General features: G+C 38.0%; 2 protein-coding genes across 7 annotated transcripts in view; both read right to left on the bottom strand.

Annotated features, from left to right (window-relative positions):
* The window catches only part of GAS2L3 (growth arrest specific 2 like 3), a 55046-nt gene that overhangs the window by 34515 nt on the left and 2480 nt on the right, over positions 1 to 18051 (bottom strand). The window contains exons 2-3 of one of the 6 annotated variants that reach the window (XM_063615180.1): positions 1902 to 2014; positions 1301 to 1376 (exon numbers count right to left, since the gene is read on the bottom strand). The exons of 2 other annotated variants lie outside the window; for them this stretch is intronic. The gene's annotated coding sequence lies outside the window, so the exon portion shown is untranslated. Of the gene's footprint in view, positions 1 to 1300; positions 1377 to 1901; positions 2053 to 18051 lie in introns of all 6 variants that reach the window. 3 more of the 6 variants (XM_063615178.1, XM_055237900.2, XM_063615179.1) reach the window with 3 other exon arrangements.
* On the bottom strand, positions 20 to 17271 carry LOC129460257 (phosphatidylinositol N-acetylglucosaminyltransferase subunit A-like). The gene is given in 11 exon segments (XM_055237875.1): positions 20 to 166; positions 1902 to 2052; positions 9833 to 9933; positions 10789 to 11026; positions 12625 to 12675; positions 13710 to 14431; positions 14433 to 14680; positions 14925 to 15424; positions 15486 to 15542; positions 16134 to 16514; positions 17180 to 17271. Coding segments are annotated over 11 exon segments (2688 nt in total).

The following is an 18051-nucleotide window of genomic DNA, read 5'->3' as shown; positions in this document are numbered from 1 at the left end:
GTGGGGAATACATTTTCCTTTAGCATAAATAATCCTTTGTCCGCAACAAAGATCCACTTCTCGGAAGTAAGAAGCTTCCGAGACCATTTTTTAAAAATGCAGCAAAGAAGCTGCTCCTATTAAAATGGAGTTCCACATAATCAGACAAGAGCTTTAACAGTTGGAGCTGCCAGCCCAAAACAAAAGAAAGCCTAAATTATAAGTCGTGTGCAAATCAAGAACAGTGACACATTCACAAAGAAGCTATCACAAGAATGTTTAGTCGTTGCACTTTTTATGGAAAATTCAACAAAATTAGTTTTATGAAAGAAATACAGAATTTATGTACAATATTTGGTCACTTGAACTTTAGCAAGAGTCTTCACATACATTTTTAAAATCATTCTTCTTGCATAACAGAAAAAACTACTTTTAAGATGGCAAAAATATAACCATCTGGATTAACTTTAAAAAAGAAATTCTTTAATAAAATAGTATGCAGATAAGTTATTCTGTATCTTCATACATGAAAACCTATAATATACATGAACATGTGCTTTTCATTGATGAGATTTTATCAATCATCAATTACGTAATGAGTACTCACTATGTAACAGATACTAAGAGCCCGTCTTTGGTATTTTCTAGTCATTCACTATCATCTTTCCAAGATATTTTTGTGTCTCAGGCATTTATTCCCAAGAGTAGCTTTTTAGCCCCAGTCCTCGATATGTATCACAATCACAATTCTTGCTTCTCTTTCATTTTATTACCTATTTTCCTCTTTTCTATCATTCCCTAAAAATCTCTATTTGTTTCATATAAATCAGTTACACTGAACCAGTAACATTTCATTTTGCATCTTAATTAGCAACATATTGTCCTTATTTTTTGTTTTTGTCTGTCTTTCTGAAGAAGTCTATTTCAGTTCTTCGCCAACTTGAGGAAGTCTTTTCCCTTAGATTTGGCGAGAGTGAGGGAAGACCTCTCATGTAACCAAGTCTAAACTACACTCTAAACCTGTTGGGAATCTTTCACAAGACACTCTTATGCATAGATCATACAAAGTTAGGAATACTATACTTAACTTTTAAAATCCGAGGAAAATGTTGGAAACACAGAATGTGCTCATCCACCTGAAATTTGACCAGAATTTGAGCCCAACCCACTCATCTTTAAGAATTTTTAAAAAGTCATGAGGTACTCAAGATTATTTGCATTAAGGCTCTTCATTCTAATGTGACTTCAGATCATAATGGGATTAGGAACACCAACTACTGAACCGATCCTTTGTCCCAAAGATACAGGCTCTGAAACTTACACATTTTCAATCCTTTCTCACGTTATACGGTATGATGGGGAGAATTCAAAATGTCATGGCTCCATCTGTTACAAATCTGAAGTCAACCAGGAAGAGTACCAAACAAAAAAAAAAAAAAGCAAAGAAATAAGGTAAGTTTCTTCAGGAAAAAAGAATAACATTAATTGCCATTGTGCCACACATCCATTCAGCACTCAGCCACCAGATTATCGCCAAGATACCCAAGCTGCAAGGATAGGATCAAGTTGAGATTGCGGTTACTACTGAGGAAGAGAGAGGAAAATGACCCTGGGGAGGAATGCACAAGGGCCTTTCAACTGTACCAGTAAGATTTTATTTCAAGATAAGTGGTAAGAACAAAGGTGTTATTATACTAGTCTGTACGCCTTTCTGTATGTCAAAATATTTCATCCTTTTTTAATGCTTCATTTAGAAAAATAGTTGAAGAATACATCCTTTCTGATTCACTCAGAAAAAAAAGTTTCTTTGCTTTAAAATTTTGAGTTAAATGTTTCCTAGCTGCCTAATAAAGAAAATAGAAATACTATATCTATACCAATCATATTTCATGTATTTCTTAATGTATACTAAAATAACTCACCATAAAGACAGCAGTGGGGTAGTAGAAGGTATTGAACACATCTGATTTGAATTCCAGCTCCCGAAAATACTGGCTATATGACTTTGGAGTAGTTAACTTCTCTGAGTTCTGATCTGTAAAATGAGATACGACCATTTCCTTCTTATGGCTGCTGTAAAAATTAAATGAGACGATACGTATAAAGTACCAGATACATAGATAGCACTTAACAAATTAATTATGAATATGGTGATGAGACATAATTGTAGTTCATGTGATATAATTTATCTAATTAAAAAGATAAGAAAACAAAGCTAGTAATACTCAGATATCATTAGGCATAATTTGGAAAGCTTCTTTTACTAACAAAAAAATAAATATAGTTATAAATGAGAGTAAAAGCTTGAAAATACCCACATCATAATTGGCAGGACACTCAGATAAAAATGTGTGATTGATAACTCACTTTGCTAGAATAAATATTTAGGAATTTATTTAACATAGACCCTTCATTCCCTCCAACCTGTCTCCTCAACGTCCTCTCTAAAAGTTATACTTATTTCTGGGGCTATTTAACTATTTGCGCTGTAATCTTTATTCATGTGGTATACACTTATTTATTTATTCACCTCCTTTACCGAACTAGACGCCATAGGCAAGAGACACAGTGATGAACATAAAAGACATGTTTCTGCCCTTATGGAGCTAATATACCGGTTGAGAAGACTGAAAATAGCAAATACCTAAATGAATACATAATTTTATTTTTTATTTTTTTATTTTTCTATAAGCTATTGGGGTACAGGTGTTATTTGGTTACATGAGTAAGTTCTTTAGTGGTGATTTGTGAGATTTTGGTGCATCCATCACCCGAGCAGTATACACTGCACCATATTTATAGTCTTCTATCCCTCACCCCCCTCCCACTCTTCCTCCCAAGTCCCCAAAGTCCATTGCATCATTCTTATGCATTTGTGTCCTCATAGCATAGCTCCCACATATCAGTGAGAACACACAATGTCTGGTTTTCCATTCCTGAGTTACTTCACTTAGAATAATAGTCTTCAATCTCATCCAGGTCACTGCAAATGCTGTTCATTCCTTTTTACAGCTGCATAATATTCCATCATATATATATTATATATATATGGGGGGAGCACACGCACAGTTTCTGTACTCATTTATTCATGGGTATTTGGGTTGTTTCCATGATTTTGCAATTGTGAATCATGATGCTATAAACATGCATGTGCAAGTATCTTTTTTGAATGACTTCTTTTCCTCTGGGTAGATACCCAGTAGTGGGATTGCTGGATCAAAAGGTAGTTCTACTTTTAGTTCTTTAAGGAATCTCCACACTGTTTTCCATAGCATCTGTACTAGTTTACATTTCCACCAGCAGTGTAGAAGTGTTCCTTTTTCACCGCATCCATGCCAACATCTATTGTTTTTTGATTTTTTGATTATGGCCATTCTTGCAGGAGTGAGGTGGTATCGCATTGTGGTTTTCATTTGCATTTACCTGATCATTAGTGATGTTGAGCATTTTTTCTTATCTTTATTGGCCATTTGTATATCTTCTTTTGAGAATTGTCTATTCATGTCCTTAGCTCAGTTTTTGATGATATTGTTTGGGTTTTTCTTACTGACTTGTTTGAGTTTGTTGTAGATTCTGGATATTAGTCCTTTGTCAGATGTATAGCTTACGAAAATTTTCTCTCACTCTGTGGGTTGTCTGTTTACTCTGCTGACTGTTCCTTTTGACATACAAACTAAAAGCTCCTTAGTTTAATTAGGTTCCAGCTATTTATCTTTGTTTTATTGCATTTGCTTTTGGGTTCTTGGTCATTAAATCCTTGCCTAAGCCCATGTCTAGAAGAGTTTTCCCAATGTTATCTTCTAGAATTTTTATAGTTTCAGGTCTTAGGTTTAAATCCTTAATCCATCTTGAGTTGATTTTTGTCTAAGGTGAGAGATGAGGATCCTACATGTGGCTAGCCAATTATCCCAGCACCATTTGTTGAAAAGGGTGTCCTTTCCCCCACTTTGTTTTTGTTTGCTTTGTCAAAGATCATATGGCTCTAAGTATTTGGGTTTATTTCTGGGTTCTCTATTCTGTTCCATTTCCTATGTGCCTATTTTTGTAGCTGTACCATGCTGTTTTGGTGACTATGGCCTTATAGTTTAGTTTGAAATCAGGTAGTGTGATGCCTCCAGATTTGTTCCTTTTTGCTTAGTCTTGCTTTGGCTATGTGGGCTCTTTTTTGGTTCCATATGAATTTTAGAATTGTTTTTTCTAATTCTGTGAAGAATGATGGTGGTATTTTGATGGGGATTGTGTTGAGTTTGTAGATTGCTTTTGGCAGTATGGTTATTTTCACAATATTGATTCCGCCCATCCATGAGCATGGGATGTATTTCCATTTGTTCGTATTGTCTATGATTTGTTTCAGCAGTGTTTTCTAGTTTTCCTTGTAGAGGTCTCTGACTCCTTGGTTAGGTATATTCTTTTTTTTTTTTTTTTTTTGCAGCTGTTATAAAAGGGGTTGAGTTCTTGATTTGATTCTCTGTTTGGTTGCTGTTGGTGTTGGTGTATAGAAAAGCTACTGATTTGTGTACACTAAGCTTGTATCCAGAAACCTTGCTGAATTCTTTTATTGTTGTTGGAAGTCAGGGACCCCAAACAGAGGGACTGGCTGGAGCCACAGCAGAGGAACATAAATTGTGAAGATTTCATATTAATATGGACATTTATCAGTTCCCAAATAATACTTTAATAATTCCTTATGCCTGTCTTTACTTTATGAAGATAATCCTGTTATCTTCATAAGCTGAGGATTTACATCACCTCAGGACTACTGTGATAATTGTGTTAACTGTACAAATTGATTGTAAAATGTGTTTTTGAACAATATGAAATTAGTGCACCTTGAAAAGAACAGAATAACAGCAATTTTTATGGAACAAGGGAAGACAACCATAAGGTCTGACTGCCCGTGGGGTCAGGCAAAAAGAGCCATATTTTTCTTCTTGCAGAGAGCCTATAAATGGATGTGCAAGTAGGAAAGATATCGCTGAATTATTTTCCTAGCAAGGAATATTAATATTAATACCCTGGGAAAGAAATGCATTCCTGGGGGGAGGTCTATAAATGGCCGCTCTGGGAATGTCTGTCTTACGTGGTTGAGATATATGTCCTGGTCTCCTGCAGAACCCTCAGGCTTCCTAGGGTGGGAAAAAATTCCGCCCTGGTAAATTTGTGGTTAGACCGGTTCTCTGCTCTCAAACCCTGTTTTCTGTTAAGATGTTTATCAAGACAATACGTGCACCACTGATCATAGATAGACCCTTATTAGTAGTTCTGCTTTTCCCCTTTGTCCTGTTCCCTCAGAAGCATGTGATCTTTGTTAGACCCTTAGTAGTAGTTCTGCTTTTTGCCCTTTGAAGCATGTGATCTTTGTACCTACTCCTTGTTCTTACACTCCCTCCCCTTTTGAAACCCTTAATAAAAACTTGCTGGTCTGAGACTCAGGCGGGCATCACAGTCCTACCCATATGTGATGTCACCCCTGGCAGCCCAACTGTAAAATTCTTCTCTTTGTACTGTCTCTCTTTATTTCTCAGCCAGCCGACACTTATGGAAAATAGAAAGAACCTAACATTGAAATATTGGGGGCGGCTTCCCCCAATATTTTATCTGTTCTAAGAGCTTTCTGGAGGAGTCCTTAGGGTTTTCAAGGTAAACAATCATATCATCAGCAATCAGTAACAGTTTGACTTCCTCTTTACCGATTTGGATGCCCTTTATTTATTTATTTATTTATTTTTGAGATGGAGTCTCACTCTGTCACCCAGGCTGGAGTTCAGTGGCACTATCCCGGCTCACTGCAAGCTCTGCCTCCTGGGTTCACGCCATTCTCCTGACTCAGCCTCCCAAGTAGCTGGGACTACAGTTGCCTGCCACCACCCCTGGCTAATTTTTTGTATTTTTAGTAGAGATGGGGTTTCACCATGTTAGCCAGGATGGTCTCAATCTCCTGACCCTGTGATCCACCCACCTCTGCCTCCCTAAGTGCTGGGATTACAGGCTTGAGCCACCGCTTCCGGCCTGGATGCCCTTTATTTCTTTCTCTTGTCTCACTGCTCTGGGTAGGAATTCCAGTACTAGGTCAAAGAGGAGTGGTCAGAGTGGGCATCCTTGTCTTGTTCCAGTTCTCAGAGGGAATGCTTTCAACTTTTCCCCATTCAGCATTACGTTGGATGTGGGTTTGTCCATAGATGGCTTTTATTATATTAAGGTATGACCCTTGTATGCCAATTTTGCTGAGAGTTTTAATCATAAAGCGATGCTGGATTTTGCCTAATGCTTTTTCTCCATCTACTGAAATGATCACATGATTTTTGCTTTTAATTCTGTTTATGTGCTCTATCACATTTACTGACTTGCATATGTTAAACCATGCCTGCATCCCTGGTATGAAACCCACTTAATCATGGTGGTTTATCTTTTTGATATGTTGTTGGATTCGGTTAGCTAGTATTTTGTCAATTACAAAGATTTTAGCATCTGCGTTCATCAAGGATATTTGTCTGTAGTTTTCTTTTTTGGTTATGTCCTTTCCTGGATTTTGGTATTAGGGTGATGCTGGCTTCATAGAATGAGTTGGGGAGGGTTCCTTCTTTCTCTATCTTGTGGAATTGTGTCAAAAGGATTGGTACCAATTCTTCTTTGAATGTCTGGTAAAGTTCTGCTGTGAATCTATCTGGTCCTTGGCTTCTTTTTTGTTGGTAATTTCTTAATTACCATTTCAATCTCACTGTTTGTTACTGGTCTGTTCTTCCTGTTTTAAGCTAGGAGGGTTGTATTTTTCCAGTAATGTATCCATCTCTTCTAGGTTTTCTAGTTTATGTGCATAGAGGTGTTCATAGTAGCCTTGAATAATCTTTTATATTTCAGTGTTGTCAGTTGTAATATCTCCTGTTTTGTTTCTTTGTGAGGTTATTTGGATTTTTTCTCTTCTTTTCTTCATTAATCTTGCCAATGGTCTATCAATTTTATTTATCTTTTCAAAGAACCAGCTTTTTGTTTCATTTATCTTTTGTATTTTTTTGTTTCAATTTCATTTAGTTCTGCTATGATCTTGGTTATTTCCTTTCTTCTGCTGGGTTTGGGTTTGGTTTGTTCTTGTTTCTCTAGTTCCTTGAGGTGTGACCTTAGAGTATTAGTTTGTGCTCTTTCAGTCATTTTGATATACACGTTTAGGGCAATGAACTTTCCTCTTAACAACACCTTTGCTGTATCCTAGAGGTTTTGATAGGTTGTGTCACTACTGTCGTTCAGTTCAAATAACATTTAAATTTCCATCTTGATTTCGTTTTTGACCCAGTGCTCATTCAGGAGCAGGATATTGAGTTTCCATGTGTTTGCATAGTTTTGAAGGTTCCTTTTGGAGTTGATTTCTAGTTTTATTCCACTGTGGTCTGAGAGAGTGCTTGATATAATTTCAATTTTCTTAAATTTATTGAGGTTTGTTTTATGCCCTATTATATGGTCTATCTTGGAGAAAGTTCCATGTGCTGTCGAACAGAATGTGTATTCTGTCTGCTGTTGTTGGATGAAATGTTCTGTATATATGTGTTAAGTCCATTTGTCCCAAGGTATAGTTTAAGTCCATTGTTTCTTGGTTGATTTTCTGTCTTGATGACCTGTCTAGTGCTGTCAGTGGTTTATTGAAGTCCCCCACTAGATATTACCCTAAATGCAATGGAAGCCCCTAATGAATTTTAACTAAGTGAATAGTGACATGATCTAATTCACAGTTTTAAAGGAAATCTGAGGAAGAGAGAGAAATAGTGGAGTGAAACAGTGATATGTTTAACAGAGAAATGGGGGGAAAAGTGGATGAAGATGTAGGAAAAAGAACTAGGGGAAACAGTGAGAAAAGGAGAAACAAGTAGGGGTAGAAACGGTGAGAGCCAAAGAAACACTGTATAAGAAATGAGATGGGAGAGTAGTGTGGAAGAGGGAAGAGTCCACTGCAGTAGTTCAGTGACAAACAATGGTGACTGAGCTAGAATCTAACACTCTCCACTGGAAAGAAGGAGATGGATCTGACATATATTTGGAGTTAAGAACAAACGGATTTGACAATTGTCAGAGATGATGGGGTAAAGGAGAGGAACATAAGAGCAGAGTATCAAGAACAACTACTGTTTCAGGCTTAGGGAATTTGAGCAGAGACAGAGGCAGCATTTACTGAGATGAGGGTGATGAACAAACTGAAGCAGGACACACAGCATACATGGGTCAAGAGTGCTGTGTTGGCTGGGTGTGGTGGCTCACACCTGTAATCTCAGCACTTTGGGAGGCCGAGGCGGGTGGATCATGAGGTCAGCAGTTCAAGACCAGCCTGGCCAACATGGTGAAACCCCATCTCTACTAAAAATACAAAAATTAGCCAGGTGTGGTGGTGGGCACCCGTAATCCCAGCTACTTGGGAGGCTGAGGCAGGAGAATTGCTTGAACCCAGGAGGCAGAGATTGCAGTGAGCCAAGATTGCTACACTGCACTCCAACCTGGGTGACAGAGCAAGACCCAAGACTCCATCTTGGGGGGAAAAAAAAGGAGTGCTGTGTTTTGGTTATGTTTGTTTCAGGAAACCTTTAAAAACATTCAAGTACGGCCGGGCGCGGTGGCTCACGCCTGTAATCCCAGCACTTTGGGAGGCCGAGGTGGGCAGATCACGAGGTCAGGAGATTGAGACCATCCTGGCTAACACAGTGAAACCCCATCTCTACTAAAAATACCAAACAAAATTAGCCGGGTGTGGTGGCAGGCACCTGTAGTCCCAGCTACTTGGGAGGCTCAGGCAGGAGAATGGAGTGAACCCGGGAGGCAGAGCTTGCAGTGAGCCAAGATTGCGCCACTGCACTCCAGCCTAGGCGTCAGAGCAAGACTCTGTCTCAAAAAAAAAAACCATTCAAGTAGAGGCCGGGCATGGTGGCTTACGCTTGTAATCCCAGCACTTTGGGAGGCCAAGGCAGGTGGATCACGAGGTCAAGAAATCAAGACCATCCTGGGCAACATGATGAAACCCTGTCTCTATAAAAATACAAAATTTAGCTGGGCGTGGCAGTGGCACCTGTAGTCCCAGCTACTCGGGAGGCTGAGGCAGAAGAATTGCTTGAACCTGGGAGGTGGAGGTTGCAGTGAACCTAGATTGTACCACTGCACTCCAGCCTGAGTGACAGAATGAGACTCTGTCTCAAAAAAAAAAAAGACATTCAAGTAGGAATGTCAGGTAGGCAGTTGGAAATATGAATCTAGAACTAAGAAAAAAATTCAGGAGGAGATAAAAATTGTCAGCAAATACTTGGGAGTTAAAGCCATTGGAAAGAATGAAATCATCTGAGGGAAATGGAGAAGGAAGTGACAAGGGTCTAAGAACAAGACCTGTGAAAATCCAACATTTACACTTCGAAGGAGTCAGCAAAGGAGACAGAGAAGAAACAGTTGGAGAGTTGCTTCATGATCTTAACTAATCTAGGCTTGTAACATTTTTGATTCATCTCTTTCTAGTAGCCCTTCCTTATTGGCCTGAATTAATTCTGATTATATCTTCAGCCCTTGAATTCACATTTCTCCTATTACTTGCCTGTATGGTGCCTTTTACTATTTTGAGCTATTCCTGTACACTGCTTAGCCAAGCATAAGTTTTCCTGGATTGCTACTGGAAATAGTGTTGATAGAAGTATTCAAGCCTGGAGTTTAGGAAAACAGTTTTTGTAGGAGAAATGTGAAAACCCCTAGGAAAAACTGATTGTCTCCCTTCTCCACAATGTTTCTGCTATAGACGAAATGTGACAATAAAGTTTAGAAGCAGCCACATAATGAATGGCATCTGCCGGGGGACCTTTTTTGATATCATTTATTATTTCTTATTATTATTTACATGACCTGAATTGATACATAATTTTGCCTCTCACCCAACATGTTCCAGGTAAAATATGTACAGTGATTACGGTCAAGGTACTTGCAGGTCAAGTGAGCTGCCTGATATACCAGAGGAATTACTAGGAAAAAAAATGACGGCCAGGCGCAGTGGCTCATGCCTGTAATCCCAGCACTTTGAGAGGCCAAGGCAGGTGGATCGTGAGATCAGGAGATCAAGGCCATCCTGGCTAACACGGTGAAGCCCCGTCCGTACTAAAAATACAAAAGAATTAGTCAGCATGGTGGCACACGCCTGTAGTCCCAGCTACTAGGGAGGCTGAGACAGGAGAATCGCTTGAACCCAGGAGGCAGAGGTTGCAGTGAGCCAAGGTCACACCACTGCACCCCAGCCTGGGTGACAGAGCGAGACTCTGTTTCAAAAAGGAAGGAAAGAGAAAGAAAAGAAAAGAAAAGAAAAGAAAAGAAAAGAAAAGAAAAGAAATGACTAAGGTTGCTGTGTAGGTAGAGGTTCCAAGTTAACAGGACAACAGCTCTGCCAAGGGGCAAGAATTCTGATAAATGAGCTACTCAGGAATTCATATGACTGCCCCAGCGGACATAAACATTTTTACATCTTAAATAAACTCCATGATGGCTCTCAAAGTTGTCTAAATCCTAATCCTCAGAACCTGTGAATATGTGACCTTACAAAGCAAATGGGACCTTTCAGATTAATTAAGGATCCTGAGGTGGGAGATTTTCCTAGTGGACCCAATGCAGTCCCAGGAGTTTCTGTAAGAGGGATGCAGAGCTGCCCTGCCTATGGAGTAGCCATTCTTTATTCCTTTACTTTCTTAATAAATTTTCTTTTGCTTTACTCTATGGACTTGTCCCAAATTCTTTCTTGCATGAGATCCAAGAACCCTCTCTTGGGGGTAAAGAAAAACAAGAGGGATGCAGAAAGGTCAGAGTCACTGAAGGTGATGTGAGGACAGCTGCAAAGAGACAGGAGGAGAAGTCATGATGGAAGAGCATCAAAGAGAGATCTGAGGTGCTACGCTGCAGGCTGTAAAGATGGAGGAGGGAGCCAAGGAATATGCAGGTGTCAGTGGAAACTGGGAAAGGAAAAGAACTCTCCCTTGGAGGCTGCAAACACAGCACAATCCTGTCAGCACCTTTTAGCACTGAAAGACCCTGAGTTCTGACTGCTAAACTGTAAGATAATGAATTTGTATCATCTTAAACCACTAAACTTGTGGTAATTTGTTATAGCCGTAACTAGAAGCTAATAGACATCTGGGTTTTTTCGTCATTCTGGTCTTTATTTTTGGACATGTAGCATGTTTTAACAAATCAGTTTGTCATGGTCAATGTTTTAAAACATCAAAAGAAATAAATTTTTCATAAATTCCTCATCACTGTAAATTAACTTTCAAATCAATGTAAGTAGCAGGGTAGAACAATGTGTTTCCAAATACTGACCAGTGCAACACTGACAGTTACAATTAAGGTATCTGCCAGGCCTCTGAGCCCAAGCTAAGCCATCATGTATCCCCTGTGACCTGCACGTATACATCCAGATGGCCTGAAGCAACTGAAGAACCACAAAAGAAGTGAAAATAGCCAGTTCCTGCCTTAACTGATGACATTCCACCATTGTGATTTGTGCCTGCCCCACCCTAATTTGTCAATTGACCTTGTGACATTCCTTCTCCTGGACAATGAGTCTCAGAAGTTCCCCACCAAGCACCTTGTAACCCCGGCCCCCGCCCCGCAAGGGAAAAACCGCCTTTGACTGTAATTTTCCACTACCTACCCAAATCCTATAAAACTGCCCCACCCTTATCTCCCTTTGCTGACTCCTTTTTCAGACTCAGTCCACCTGCACCCAGGTGATTGAAAAGCTTTATTGCTCACACAAAGCCTGTTTGGTGGTCTCTTCACATGGGCACATGTGACAGTATCTAGGAAAGTTGAAAATTAAGATTTATGTAAAACAAATTTACTTCCACTTGTTTCTTTTTAAAAAAAAAGAAAAATATTTTAATTTGCAAGTTATATATTTTACATGCAAAGGCAACTAACTTTAAGTCTCATTTCCATCTCAAATACATAACAATTTAAGAATTAAATGACAATTTTTAAAAATTAAGGAAAAAGTGGTGGTGTGCCTTTAAAACCTGTTGAGTAAAATAAATAAAGTCCAAATGTTATAGTTTCTCACTTTACCGTGAATATTGGCAGTGGTTATTTCATGTTTATATGTGAGTTCCTATGCATAAAAATCTCAGTAAGAATGAATGGTTTAGATCAGTCCATTTTTCTCCAGCAAAAGAACTCCCTAACTTCTAGATATTAAAAATTGGACTCTTGCATTTTAGTGCAAACAAAACACAAATATATTTCTTTTTATATCAGTACAACCAGTTAATAGACATGTTACTTTTTAAAAAGTAGTAAGTTTTGGGAATTTTGTCATTTTTTAAAAATCCTATACAGAATCACGATACTGACAGAATCTATCTAGTGCACCCACCACAAGTGCCTCCTTGTTTTGATTTCACAGTCCTTTTCTCACAAAAACCTTAAAAGTTCAAAGAATAATACACACCATGTGGATAATTTGGGGTTAAAAAATCCATGGCTCTGGGCAACAACAATTACAGTTAATAACATCCACCCACAAAGACTGTGTTCTTAAAACTTTCAGACTTGGTTTGCTATAAATAAAACATTCTGAAATAAAGCCTTTTGTACACTGATAATACTTATCAAACATCAGCGAGGCCACAGCAAAGGAGAGTGACTTACATTAAACGGACAGGATAGCAGCTGGCTTTGGGATGGCACACCTCATACATTCTGCTCAGAAAACACGAAGGCTTTTATGGAAAACTTAATTATGGAGGGTTTCTCTGCACTATCAAGAGTGATATCAGTCCCTAGTATTTAAAAAGCAAAAAAATATCTTCATCAACACAACTGAAGATGAAGGCTCTACCTAGGAGAATGCATAGAACAGGATTGAAGAAGTACTAGTAGTATGTCGGTGATTTTTTTCGAAGAAGTACTAGTAGTATGTCGGTGATTTTTTTCCCGGCATTAACTGGCATGAGCATTTTTGGCATGTTGGCTGTTTATCTTATATCAACCATGACTATGATGAAATAAGCCATTTGAATGATAAAGAGTGAATGTGTTTCTGGTCCTTAACGGCAGGAAGCATCTAGTTCAACATTCCACATATAGCAGGTGCTCAAAATGTGCTGGTAACTGATGGACTGTCTTACTCAAGGAACCTGTTAATTATATGTTAACACCTACTGAGTGAACCTAATAAATGTTTAAAGGCATGACTTAGATTTCTAATAAATGTATATAAACATGACTTAAAATAGTTCATATAGTTGTTATACTTCCCTAAAGAAAACTTGTAAACATCTAGTGAGTGTCTAATGGTCTAACATTAAAACATTAGACATTAAAACATTAAACATTCAAACATTAAACATTAAAACATAAACATTAAAATATTTTAATGTCTAACATTAAAAACTGGCCAAAAAAATGCCCAGAAAACATTTGGCCCTTCAGCGCCCAAAGCTCTCAAAATATAATGTTAAAACATCTCTGCTACAGGGATTTCAGTAGTCTGAAAAACTTCATACCTGAATGGTTTAAATATTCTCTTCTAAATTTTAAATAAGTGCAAGGTTTCTACACTCAGGAATTGCCTAAGTTTTTATCTTTCCTCAAAAGAAAACATTGAATGATACAGAAGTAGCATAACTTACTAAATTAACTTATAAAAAAACTAATAAAAAACAAAAGCCCCCAAAAAGCAAGGTTATTTTCCATAGTCTTAACACAACTATTACAAATGTTTAAAATCTTACAGTGTAGGCTCTCTCTTATTCCTGGTTTTAGATATCTTAATATTCTCACCCCCTCTTTTACTGTGAGAACATATATGAGTCCAGGCACCCCTTGGCCCAGTGGCATCTATTCCAGTATCAATGATAGAACCTGGAGTCATCCATCTCAAGAAAATGAGGAAGAGGAAGTTGAAAACAGACAACAAAGCAAAGATGTAGACTGTTACTGGTCCACAGTGAGAAATAAGTCTGTCCAGTTGTTTGTCCGTTGGCAACACAGATTCCACCGATATTCGGTCATACACTTTTTCAGTTCTCGCCACAACATTCCTCCAGGTGTAGAAAGTCTTTACTATGTTATGGATATTTTCTGGAGCCAGCAATGCCCCTGACTTCAGTTGGAAAATAGCTTTTTCCAATCCCTCACACAAAGATTTTACTGAAGTTTCTCATAAAATAGTAAGATTTTCTGGAAACACCTCAGGAATTCCACCAACCCTGGTACTTAGAAGCTGTAAACCACAGCTGGCTGCTTCCACGATTGCCATGCAGAATGCTTCAGTAAGGGAGGTATTAAGAAAAATACGTCCTTGAACTAAGACGCTCCTAATATTCTTGTGTTGTAAAGCTCCCAAAAGATGCACCCTGTCGTGCAACCGGTATCTTTCCAGAACTTCTTGCAAAATGATTCTCTTTGGTCCCTCTCCTCCAATTATGAAATTTAAATCTGAATATTTCTGACAAGAGTTTGGGTATAATACCACTAAGCAAATTGGTTCCTTTTCTGTAAACAAGTCTGCTGACAACAATAGTTATACTATCATGCCTTCTAAATGGGTCTGGAGTGAAGTCAGTGGGATCTACAGCATTAGGAATGACAGACACTATTTCAGGAATCAGTGCTGCTCGTAGTATGGTATTTTCCTTACTAGTATAAGAAATGCAAATGATATGCCTTGTGTCACAAACAGACACAGTTAGAAGTTTGTTTGAGAACTCATGGACACAGCAAGGGGAACATCACACTCCGGGGACTGTTGTGGGGTGGGGGGAGGGGGGAGGGACAGCATTAGGAGATACACCTAATGCTAAATGACGAGTTAATGGGTGCAGAAAATCAACATGGCACATGGACACATATGTAACAAACCTGCACATTGTGCACATGTACCCTAAAACCCTAAAGTATAATAATAAAAAAAATAAAAAAATAAAAATAAAAAAGAAGTTTGTTTGTAAGCACTGAGCGGGCCTTAGCAAATCCAGAAAGGGAATGGTCTGTTAAGACTGTTTGAAGCCCCATTGTCTTGGCATGGAAGAGAACATCATGGGCCATGGCAGAAAATGAACTATGTGAATGGATTATTGTGACTGTCTCCTGAACAAATATGTACTTGAGCAATGGCAGACTGTGAAAGAGGGTCCTGGCCATAGACTGGTTATACATGACTTTCAGAGGCAAGTAATAGACTTTGAGGTCATTAGTGAGGTAATGGATGCCTTTTCGATTTCCATAAGCACGGATGACAATTATAACCTTATGCCCTCTTCCAATCAGGCACTGAGGCAGCTGGTAAATGTGGCTTTCCACACCTCCCATATTTGGGTAGAAAAAGTCAGATGCCATACATACATTATGGGTACGGGTTTTATGTGTGTAAAGACTTCCAGGGCTAACCCGAGAGAGTGTAGCTGAGGGAGGCTGGCCATGCCCACCTTCTCCTTTATATACCACGCTGAGATGGTTTAGGCATCAGTTCTTAGAGCAACCCAGTTACGAGATGTGTCCTCTATTACCAGCGAGTTCCATGGCCACCTGTGTCTGGACCTACCGCGGCTGCCGCCAATACACATCTTACGTGAAGAAAGGAAGATTTGCCAAGACGTTTGACTTAGAGAAAGTAATATGTATCCAAAATATGATATACAATTAGAAGATGCAGCAAACCTAATCTGTTGAAATAATGAAGAAAGGAGCACCAGCTATATAAAGCAGGCAAAAGAAGAAAAAAACTGATAGGTTAAACCTACTGCAAGTGCTATGTATTTACTATCATCCTCCTCCTCATCAAATGGTCCTGCCTTTGTACATCTATCATTAATCCATCCATTCATTCATTTATATGTTTACCGAGGCTGCCTGTGTTTACCATCTCAGGGGAACACCATTAAAATTCACTAAGTTACCAGGACATTCTTAATTCCCTCCTCTCTCACACCTCTACCTGCCCCATCTTTCCTCAGCCAGAACAGTGACCATATCTTGCTGCTTCTACCTCTAAATTTTCTCAATACCTACAGCCACTCCTCTAGTTCAAGCCACCGTCATCTTTCTCCAGGTTTACTGAAACAGTCACCTTTTATCCAGCCTTGCAACCCTGTTCTTCATGAACCACAGCCAGAATGATTTTTCACAACTCTGATCCAAGGACATTTTACTACTACCCTGCTAAAACCCTTAATGGTTGTCCAGTGTTTTCAGGATAAAGCCCAAACTCCTTAACCAAGCTAACAAAGGTTTGTAGGATCCCCACCAGCCCTGTCTCTTGACTCTTACACTTCAGCCTTAGTGAACTTGTTAAAGATCCTTCTGAGTGCCATGCTTTCACCTCTAGGTTTTCGCACTTGCTGATCCAGCTATGCTCTTCTTGCACCTCTTTTCCAGACTCACCCCTACCTGTCCAGATTCTATTCCTCCAGAGTCTTCCCTGAATCATCTCCCAATTTAGGGATATAGCAATATTACATGCTTCTATTTTGCTGCACTCTATACTTTTAAAAATAAGATCCTTAAGGTGGTTAACAGTCTTCATTTCTTCTATGTCACTATAGAAATCAGAGTTAAAATTAGTACTAGAATTACTCCTAAATGCAACAGATGCTTCTGTTGCAGATAAAAGAGTTTTAAGAGAAAAATAAAATTTTTACAGTTTAATAAAACATTACATGTTATTTGAAAAATATAGAGACTTTGTTGAGAATCTTTTTTTATTTGAAATTTTCCTTTTGAAATGTTTGGTAGAGATCCAACCTGAATAACTTAATTTTATATTAGATATAATTTTTAGTTTGTCAAAAATTTTGTGGTATACAATTTTTTTAATGAACTTAAGATCAGTTTGCCTTTACACATGATAGATTAAAAGAATGTATGGAACATACATAAATACTAACATAAAAAATATAAGAACAATATCTAACTATCCATTAACAGGGAACTGCTCAAGTAACTACTGGGACATTCATACAGTAGACTCATTTAACCACTTCAAAGAATAACATAGAGCTATATGCACTGATATGAAAAGATGTCTATTTTGTTATGTGAACAAAAGCAACCTGTAGAACAGTATATGTAATGTTACTGGGATCACAGTGCTTTTCTAAATTCTGTGTGTGTGTAACAAAGAAGACATGCTGAACATAAAACATTTTTTTCAACAGCTAACTATCTATATAAAGTGAGCCCTTCACCATAGCTAATATTATACTTTCTTAGAGAAATGTTTACGTTGTATGACAGTAAGCAGAAGTCTCTATGAGTCACCACTTCAGCAATATCCAGCACATGACTGATGGTCATAATACTATAAATTCTAGGATGCTTACAGAGGCAAAGATGACATTACATTTAGTAAGCTGCTACATTTTATTACATTCTAGTTCTTTGCAAATTTGTAACAAGCTTATGAAATACATGGTGGCTTTCTGTTAACCAAAACACCCTACCTACTCTGTAACAATGTAATCAAATGAAAACACTTTATAGTTTTTAAGAGAAACACTAAAGAAATACAGTTATAATTATGGTCTGTATCTCATAAACATTACTTCTGAAGCATTTCTCTATGACAACTAAACTCTAATTAAAAATTAAGAAACTCAGTGTGAGACAAATTGGCCAACAGACTCAAGTTTCCTATTCTCTCAGATTCTATGTCCATTGCATGACTCATTAGATATGTAAAGGTATATCTAATATCATTCTATGTCCATTGTATGACTCATTAGATATGTAGTGGTATATCTAATATCAAAGTATGAAAAGCAACAATAAGAAGTAAAATACACACACGTTGCTGTGAGAAAGTAAAACATAAGAATACAAATTAAGTTTAATCTCTTACTTTCCTCGTCAACAGCAAGCTCTTTAGTAATCTATCCAAATAACTGAACCTTTCCTATTATCTCCAAACTTAAATTGATAGGGAAAAAAAAGGAAGAGTAGCTTAGTAAAAACATAGTGAACAAACGAAAATTAAATGAGAAAATATAAATGAGGAGATACTACTTTTGAAATAACCAATTCTCCAAACATCATTTCTATTTATCAAAATATAAATTAGGAACATCATTTCTGAAG

Source organism: Symphalangus syndactylus, chromosome 13 (genome assembly GCF_028878055.3).
Source record: "Symphalangus syndactylus isolate Jambi chromosome 13, NHGRI_mSymSyn1-v2.1_pri, whole genome shotgun sequence".
NCBI classification, from domain to species: Eukaryota; Metazoa; Chordata; class Mammalia; order Primates; family Hylobatidae; genus Symphalangus; species Symphalangus syndactylus.
The sequence above is the reverse complement of the archived record's forward strand: the minus strand, read 5'-3'. Positions and strand labels throughout refer to the sequence as shown.